Source organism: Maniola jurtina, chromosome 13, assembly GCF_905333055.1.
Source record: "Maniola jurtina chromosome 13, ilManJurt1.1, whole genome shotgun sequence".
Classification (NCBI taxonomy): Eukaryota; Metazoa; Arthropoda; class Insecta; order Lepidoptera; family Nymphalidae; genus Maniola; species Maniola jurtina.
In genome coordinates, this window is record NC_060041.1 from 12,357,152 (window position 1) to 12,367,338 (window position 10,187).

At 35.9% G+C, this 10,187-nt stretch overlaps 1 protein-coding gene across 8 annotated transcripts in view; it reads left to right on the forward strand.

The window, feature by feature from the left end:
- Positions 1-10,187, forward strand: part of LOC123871265 (synaptotagmin-7) — a 425,136-nt gene that overhangs the window by 402,017 nt on the left and 12,932 nt on the right. For all 8 annotated transcript variants that reach the window (XM_045914960.1, XM_045914962.1, XM_045914961.1 and 5 more), the window contains 2 exons: positions 1,637-1,717; positions 3,073-3,241. In XM_045914960.1, coding sequence (XP_045770916.1) covers positions 1,637-1,717; positions 3,073-3,241 — 250 coding nt within the window. The remainder of the gene's footprint in view (positions 1-1,636; positions 1,718-3,072; positions 3,242-10,187) is intronic.

The following is a 10,187-nucleotide window of genomic DNA, read 5'->3' on the forward strand; positions in this document are numbered from 1 at the left end:
CCAGTCTGTCCGTCATCCAGCTAGGTTTTCACGGCCGAACAGTTCAATGGATTATGTTGAAATTTGGTAAGTACAGAGTTAGCTTACATCCCGGGGACGGACATAGGCTACTTCTTATACCGGAAAAGCAAAGAGTTTCCACGGAATTTTTAGAAACCTAAATCCACGCGGACGAAGTCGCGGGTATCATCTAGTAAAATATAAATAAACTTTTAAAAGTTACACTAGTCTAAATCCGAAACAATCGGGCCGAGAAAAGGCCGGCAAGATTTTTGAGCTTTACTGAAAGTATTATGACTCGACAAGCCGTATTGTTGCCGGAATTTCCAAACCGACGCACACAATTCTACGAGTACCCACTAATAACAAAAGCTTACAAGCTTTGCTGAAGTAAAACCGGCCAAGTGCGAATCAGACTCACACACGAAGGGTTCCGCACCATATCGTACAAGAAATAACACTTTTTAATTTATTTTTTTGCTGATGTAACCACAAATTCACGGTTTTCAGATTTTTGCCTTTACCTGTGCTATAAGACATTGCTACCTGCCAAATTTTTTGACTCTAGCTAGGTCAACGGGAAGGGTCTTGACAATAGACAGACAACGAAGTGATGCTAATGGTTCATTTTTCCTTTTGAAGTATGGAACCCTAATAAACAAGAGTACGATACTCTTGGCCGCTAACTTGAACGGATCTTGGCGGGTCTGTCACATTGTGTGTAAGAAAAACAAAAGGATTTCTTATATCACGCTTATAAACAGCTATAAATCCTTTGCGGTACAATGCCGCGTAACACAAGGGACGTTCTTTGGACCCTTATTAGATTTTATGCCACGCATTACCTAAATATTTTATTATAGTGTTTTGCTTCCAATGTCGTTGCCAAAAATTATGAGGGTAAGACTAAACTACGAAATAAATTCGCTAGTTTTTTTTTTGTTATTCAGATGCAAGTTAGGTACTAGCTTTTGGCTTGGTAGTAGTGCAGTCTAAGATGGACGCGGGCTACCTTTGAAGGGGTATTTATTAAACTCATACCCCATTGGTTTGTATACAGCATCGTACCGAAATACTAAATCGCTTAACGGTACGGCTTTGCCGGTAAAGCGGTAACTAGCCACAGCCGAAACCTCCCACCAGACCAGACCAGAGACGATTTAGAAATTATAAATTCCCGTAATGCTCCTGTTAGGAATCGAACCGAAGACCTCACTGATAAGATTACAGCGCTCACCACTGCACCAGGGGCTTACGGTGCCTAGACTCTGATATCTACTATAGTAAATTAACGGAAAACGCCGTTGAAAAACGCGTTAATGGCCGTTAACCGTAGGTGTAGCAACTATCTAACGCGTTAATTTTAAAACGTCATTCACATTGCCGTTTGGTGTTAGGCGATTTTAACCCAAATTGAATAAGCATTATACGTTTACCGTTCAAGTGTGGCCACTCAGCTTAACGCATTGATTATCGGCAGAATTGGCGCAATAATTATGGCGTTGTTGGGCATTGACTTTAACCTTAATGTGGTACAGCAAAGTATGATACTAATGTCTCATACTGATGTCTAATAATCATACTAATCTAAATAATCATACTAATGGTACTAAATACTAATGTATGTCGTTTGCAGGTATTACATCTGCACGTGTTCGACTATGATCGTTTCTCAAGGGACGACTCCATTGGAGAAGTGTTTCTCCCTCTATGCCAGGTAAAATATTTTCAGCTATTACATCTTGGGCTTTTAGCAATTTTTAACTGACTTCAAAAAAGGAGGTTCTCGCATATTTTTTTTGCTATGTTACTCCATATCTCCTTCAAATCTGAACCGATTTCAATAATTTTTTTTAAGGAAGGTAAGGTTGGTATGAGTATCTACTATTATTCTATTTAACTGTTAGTCCCATTTTTGGTGAAGATTTGATGAAAATCTGCTGAGATAGAGAACGGAAGCTCTCCTCTTTTAAATAAGTGTTTCTGGTTATCAAAGTCGGTTTTTTTAAGCACTGTTGTAGTAGCTACATTAATCTGCTTACACCCAACAAAAAGTTTTTTCTCTGCCGTAGCATTAAACCAGGGTTTACTTACTATTTCTTAACAATTTGATAGCTTACCCAGTTTCCGAACCAATAATGGATCACCGATATCTCTTAGATTTTGAATCATATAGACCCCAAGGCTTATCGTGCTCTCAAAAATTGAAGCGGCCTAATTTTATTAGTACCTCCGAAATTCGGCCAGAAATCCTGTTACCCACGTTAGAATGTTAGATTTACGTTAGAAATAGCGCAATCAATGGATGTTATACGGGCAACTAGGTTCATATCATACGCCATATCAAGTCGAGAGTAAATAATATAGGCAATAGGTATCTTCTTATCATCATCTATACTTTAATAAATAAAATTGGAGTGTCTGTCTGTAATTTCGAAATAACTACCTCATATTAAGCTCATATGGTTATTTGAACGATACCATAACTGAATCACACGTTTTTAAAATTTTTGTCTGTCTGTCTGTCTGTCTGTTTGAAAAGGCTAATCTTCGAAACGGCTGAACCGATTTTGACGGGATTTTCACAGACAAGTAGAGGATTGGCCAGGGAATAACATAGGCTACTTTTTTATCCGACTTTCAAAAAGGGAGTTGTGTTTTTCTACCTATGTACACCGAAATCACCGAGATTTCTGAACCGATTTGCGTAATTTTTTTTTTAATCGATAGAAGAACTTTGTGATATTGTTTCATAAAAAAATTGGATGCCAACTCCTCAATCCTGATGCTGCAGGGGATCTCACCATCAGTACTGATGGGATTTAGAAACATGTTGCATCCTGGGAACGGGCTATTACTTATAGGCTTTTTGTCCTGGGAAATCAAAAGTTCCCACGGGTTTCGGACCCTAAATCCACGCGGGCGAAGCTGCGGGCATCAGCTAGTCTAAGAATAAATTATAGGCATCTTCCAGGCAAGCGCGCTCCAGCTTAAGCTACATCATTAAGCAGCAAGTCTGATCGCGCCAATCGCTTGTCTATAAATTTGAAAAAAAAAATGTAAAAATTTCAGGTGGACCTTAGTGAGAAGCCATCTTTCTGGAAGGCACTCAAACCTCCCGCAAAGGACAAATGTGGCGAACTCCTAACCTCCCTCTGCTACCACCCTAGCAACAGCGTGCTGACATTAACTCTACTCAAAGCGAGGAACCTGAAGGCAAAGGATATCAATGGGAAATCAGGTATGTACCTACCGCTATATTTTTTTGGTTCTATGTAGCTGCTTCACTGAGTGATATTGAAATAATCACACTAATATTATAAAAGCGAAAGTTTGTATGTGTATGTGTGTGTGTGTGTGTACTCCTTCACGCAAAAACCACTAGACGGATTTGGCTGAAATTTGGAATGCAGATAGATAGTATCCTGGATTAGCACATAGGCTACTTTTTATCCCGAAAAATCAAAGATTTCCCACGGGATTTCGAAAAACCTAAATCCACGCGAACGAAGTCGCGGGTATCAACTAGTATTGAAATAATCACACTAATATTATAAAAGCGAAAGTTTGTATGTTGTTGCGGCGTCGTAGATCGGAACGCTGACCGCGGGCGTGGGCCAACCTGATTGGTCCACGTAGCTGTGTCGTCGACTTTTTCAAAACGTCAATTCAAATGGACATTCGACATTCGCTTTTCGTTTTATATAACATCGTTGTTTTCAAAATCGTATATTGTAATCGCTAATTAGTTTGATTAAACCAAAATATCAAAAGTTCTCTTTTTTCTTCAAATACCAAGCGCAAACATAAATTTGTGGACCTTCTGCACCGGATATATACGAAAACGCTGACTTCGAGACGCGCAGGATACGGTCAACCTATCCAGGAACCACCCAACCCGTTGCTTCACTTGGTTAATATAGTGCTGTTCCTTCGTAAACGTGCATGTGCAACCTGCTAGCTGCTATAAGGTAAGTGCTCCCACGTAAGTACTTCCACTTTCCCAAAATGGCAAATCGCGACAAATCTCCGCAATTAGGGCTCAACGATGATAAGTTAGAACTACTCGTACGCGATCTAATTAAGAAACGTGGCACTCTCAAAGGTAGATTAACAAAATTTGGTACTTATATTAATAATTTTGATGCAAATGTTGTAACGCCTCAGAACAAAATAGATTTAAAGTTACGCATTGAAGGTGCCACGAATCTTTATCGTGAGTTCGATAGCATTCAGTCTAGGATAGAGGAATGTGTCAGTGAAACTGATCGCGATGATCAATTAACTCAGAGAGAGCAGTTCGAGGACTGCTACTACAGTACATTGTCGCAGGCTGAGTTATTATCAAATAGGTGTGGCAGCAGTAGCAGTAGTAAGGTCACAGCTTGTTCGAAAACATGCGAAAATAGTCAGTTACGATCTGTAAAATTACCTACCATAACTTTGCCATCCTTTGATGGGTCATACGAACACTGGCTGGAATTTCGGGATACATTTCAATCACTCATACACGATTCAGATGAAATTAACACCATCCAGAAATTCCACTACCTAAAGTCCTCCCTGAAGGGTAGTGCCGAGCTGGTTATTGACGCATTGGAGTTCACGTCTAGTAATTATTCTGTCGCCTGGGAACTCTTACTCGACCGGTATAATAATAACAGACTATTAATTCAAAATCACATAAAAACAATATTTAATATCCAACCATTGAGTAAAGAGTCCCCAGTGGCGATAAGAACACTTAGTGACACAATTTTAAAAAACATACGCGCATTAAAGATCCTAGGGGAGCCGGTGGACTCCTGGGATACGCTTATTATTTTTATAATTGTGTCCAAGCTAGACAAAACCACGGAACGCGAGTGGGAACAGCATAAAGGCACTTTGATAACTAACAATAACGATTCCAAGTTAAAATTAAAGGTTGATGATTTAATTAACTTCCTAAAAAATCGGGCGGACATGCTAGAAACATTACATTCATCACAAATTAATAAACAGTCAATAAACACGAAAAACGATCGAATGAAATCCACAAAATGCAATGTTTCTAGCACTAAGCCGCACGAACGTCACTCCGCGCCTAAAAACTGTATTATGTGCAATGGATCTCATCAACTTTACGCATGTTCACAATTCATTGACTCTAATTTGGAATCGAAATTGAAGTTTCTTCGCGATAGGAAATTATGCGAAAATTGCATGAAAAGTAGTAGCCATACTGCTGAATTTTGCAAATTTGGCGGTTGCCGTCGTTGTTTTAAAAAGCATAATTCCCTAATTCATCCTTCGGATGATTTAAATCATCCCCCGGATGATACGAAAACGATAGGTAACACTAGCGGTTCCCTAACAATGCACTCGTCATTCGATAATAATCGGCAACTGATGACCGGCGCTCGCGCGGTGTCGCTCCCGAGCGGCGCCGCGCCGCTCCTCAACCCCGCGGATGCAGTGTGCTATGCAAATAATGCACACAGTAACGATAAACGCACACATCAAACGGCAGATGGCGGTGCATGTGCAAACATAAGCTCCGTTCAAAATATGCTTAAAAAATAGAAAACATGTAATTTCTATTAGAAAAAGTGAGTGAATGTGTAACCAAGTGAATAAATACTCAAGAACAAGTGTTTTCTAAACAATTACAGCAGTGCAAAAAAAATATTTCCGTAAATACGCGAAGGATCAACAGATGCAAGAATAACGACCTTCACGATATTGTTTTTAGTGATAATAAGATTTAATCACGCATAAAACGTTAAATGAACAGTAAAGTGCATAAATATTCGAGGACAAGTACCTAAAATCTAAAGACTACAGTGGTGTAAGAAAAATAATTCCGTTAATAAGTAAACAATGGACTAATAGAATGTAAAAATAACGACCATCCCTAGTGCTAAAAATATCAAATCACGTATAAAATGAACAGGAAACAACCTTATAATAATCAATACATCGATCAAAACTCATAAGTGTACGTAAATAAAAGTTTCCCAAATAATATAATAAAAAGTGACGAGTGACGAGCGTTCAGTTAATTATCTACCTACCTACATAGTGGACTTTTAATGTCATGAACAGCGATATCAAAGCATACTGACTATAATTTTTACCAGCACGCATATGACTCCAATGGACTAACTAGTGGTGCGCTTGACTTATGATACGAACATTATCTTTAACGACGGGTTCAAATCCTACGTCGATATAACTTTTTCCTTTTTTTTTCCTTTTTCATTTTTATTTTTTGTTATTCTTTTTGCATTTATGCTTTAAGTTGTTGCGAAATATGTCTTCCAAAGGAGATAAAACTCAAACTACGACACAAAAAAGAAAATCTATCACATGTCATAAATGCAAAAAATTTGTTAAATTAGACGAACATTTAAAATGCAAAGATTGCAAGAAAAAATTTGACCTAGGCTGTGCTAATTTATCGGTTAAAAAGTTTCACGAGATGACCAACTTTATGAGAGAAAAATGGAAATGTACAGATTGCAAAAACAAAAATCAACGTAGCAAAAGTAACACCAGCACCCCGACATCCTCATCTCAATTATCTTGCACTACACAGGAGAAATTGGAGGAATTACCAATGGATAAAAGCCCTATTAATATACTACACCAACAATTTTCACAGGATCAATCAGTAATTGAGGATAAGGAGAATTCCATCTTGTCAATTAGTTGCAACTTAAGAAGAAGCCTCCCAGACCTATCGACACTATTGAACGATGAAGATGAATTACACGACTTAAAACAAAGTAATAAAACTCTACAACATAAACTTGAAAGTGCACATGTTGAAATAGAAAACCTACTACTAGAAAAAAAACAGCTAGAACGAAAAGTATCTGAACAAGAAATAAAAATTAATAATCTCTTGCGCATATGCTCAACAGTAACTAGCCCGAAAAATCGTAAAAAGGGGAATTTAAGCGATAGCATAATAATTGGAACTGAGACTGTTAAAAAGTATAATGCTGAAATAACTAATTCATACACTCAAACTGAAAACTGTACAGTACTATCTATTGCAAAAGGCAACCTAGAGTCAAATAATAGAATGAAATCAACTTATAATATTCAGACTACAGAAAATCATCAATCAAACCATCAAACTAAAGAGAATCCTGAATGTCTGAAAAGAACTATATACATGTTTGGCACACAACAGTGCACGGGACTGGCGTTAGCGCTTTTGGACTCCAGAGTAAATGGTAAATATGAGAACTACACGGTAAATGCTACAACCAAGCCAAATGCACTGTCTGCAGAAGTGTTAAAGGGCATCCAATACACTAAAACCACCAAGAATGACAAAATTATTTTGTGCGTTGGAGAAAACGACACTAATCCCATGGAAATACTAACTAATTTGTACACAGTGATAAAAAAATATTGTAACTGCCCTGTAATTATCCTAAATGTAACAGAAAATAAATCTTTAAACGTTGACATGCTAAACGAAAGGTTAAATGAAATATGTAAAATTAATAACTGTTATTTTATAGACACAATTAACAGGAATATGAACATGGCCGAAATTTGTTACAAAATAAATATTGTGATTGATTCTATTGATTATGAACACAAATACTTAAATTATAAGGAACTTAAAAAACTTATGGATAGACGATCGACAGATTTAAAATACTCGGCACGTATTCGAACGTATAGCAAAGGTACTATTCCTTATTACTTCTCACGAATCGCGAATGAAAACAGGGGCAATAGTGAACCCAGGACACAAGAACCTAAAAAAGGAACTATACCGTTCTACTTCCCTATCACAAAAAAGAATTTTTTTCGTGCCACAAAACAAAACAGAAACAAATTTTAGAATATTACACCAAAACATAGCGAGCATATGGTCAAAAAAAGATTTACTCGAAATCACTTTAGATGAACTCGAACTTAAAAAAACAGGTCCTGACGTTTTATGCTTATCAGAAACCTTTATAAAATCGGGTACTGAGAACTTCCTACACTTTCATAACTACAACTTAGGAGCCTCCTTTTCTAGAACTACTAATAGAGGTGGGGTATGCATATTAGTTAAAAAACATCTACAATACAAGATATTAAATATTGTCAATGAAACAGCTATTGTAAAACATTTTGAGTGCTGTGGTATTGAAATTAGTGAATATGATTTAATCATAATTTGCATATATCGCACTCCAAACTCAGACGTTACTCTTTTCCTAAACAAACTTGAGAATCTATTGTTCCTACTATCAAACAAATTTAAAAAAAATAGTAAAAAAAAGATTGTGATTGCTGGCGACTTCAATATAAACACCTTAATTCCATCTAAAGCTACTATACATTTGCAAGACCTAGCTCAAAATTATAATTATACATTGCACATCAATAAGCCGACCAGACAACAATCGTGCATTGATCTGATCATGAGCAATATAACTAATGCGACTTCTTCAATCCTCCATCTTAGCCTTTCAGATCATGAAACAGCTCAGATGATCACCTACCCAATAAAATCTAATTATTCTAATAATAAAAAATATTTTATCTACAAAAGAGACTACAGCAAAGAAAACGTAGAAAAGTTCAACAATTCTATTAAAAATCTTACCTTTTCTGAAGTATTTGAAGAAATTGATTTTAACATTGCTTTTAACAAGTTTCATGAACTATTTAGCCTCTTTTACAACCTGTGTTTTCCAAAAATTAGGATCAAAATTGATACAACAAACAACAAGAAAAAGTGGATCACACGAGGTCTTAGAGTTAGCTGTAAATCTAAAAGAAAGTTACGTTTATCATATTACAAAAACAGAAAAAATAAGCAATATAAAGATAAGTATAAATTTTTTTCGAATACTTTAAAGAGGTGTATTTATAATGCACAACAGCTGACAAATAGACGAAGAATACATAACAGTAAAAACAAGTGTAAAACGTCTTGGAATATTGTTAAAGATGAAGTAACAAACACTAAGAATTATGATTTTATTGACAGTATTATGAGTAAAAAAGAAATTATTAACGAACCTATGAAAATAGCACAAACATTTAACGACTACTTTATAGAATTGACAAATATTAAATCAGATAAATCCAATAACTTTATGCCTAGTAAACCTAATAGTATAGCTCAATCTATGTACATAGAGCCAATGACTTACAGTGAAGTAGAAAAGGAAATACTATCACTAAAAAATACTACAGCAGAAGGGTACGACGAAATAAGCACTAAAATAGTAAAAGCTTCAAAAAATTACATTGTCCCGGTTTTAACTCACTTGATAAATTTATCATACGAATCTGGATGTTTTCCAGATATTCTAAAACTATCCATTATCAAACCTATATACAAAAAAGGAAATCATAAAGACATAGGAAATTATAGACCTATTACCCTTATCCCTATCTTCTCAAAAATATTAGAGAAATGTATGCTAAAGCGATTACTCTGTTTTTGTAATAAATTCAACATAATAAGACCACAACAGTACGGGTTCCAAAAAGATAAATCCACAACGCTTGCAATTTTCTCTTTAATAAGTGAAGTCCTTAAAAAAGTAGATTTAAAAAAGTTCACATCAGGCCTATTTTTTGATTTATCTAAGGCCTTTGATTTTGTGAGTCATGACATCTTACTGTCAAAGTTGGAAAATGTAGGTATAAGGGGACTGGTGCTTCAATGGATTGAATCTTACCTATCCAATCGTACACAATCAGTTATAATTAAAAGGATTGTCGACAGGGAACTTAAAGAATTCCAATCAGAATTCAAGCACAATAACTTTGGGGTTCCGCAAGGGAGCATATTAGGCCCCTTTCTTTTTCTTCTCTACATCAATGACATCACTGAAGCCACAATATATAAAACAGTATTATTCGCTGATGATATCGCAATAGTCGTATCCACCGAAAATATTTCTGGTGTCAAATTCCATGAGAATGAAATTAATTTGACAATTAAATCAATTATAAATTGGCTTGACACTAATAATCTTCAAATAAACTTATCCAAAACCAAATATGTTCAATTTAATAAAAATCTACCCGCCTTATTAGACATACATTATGATGACATTAATTTAGAATCAGTGAACGTAATCAAGTTTTTAGGAATATACGTGGATACAAATCTAACATGGAATGAGCAGATCGGTAAGGTTGCTGAAAGGGTCAATAAGTTTTGTTTTGTC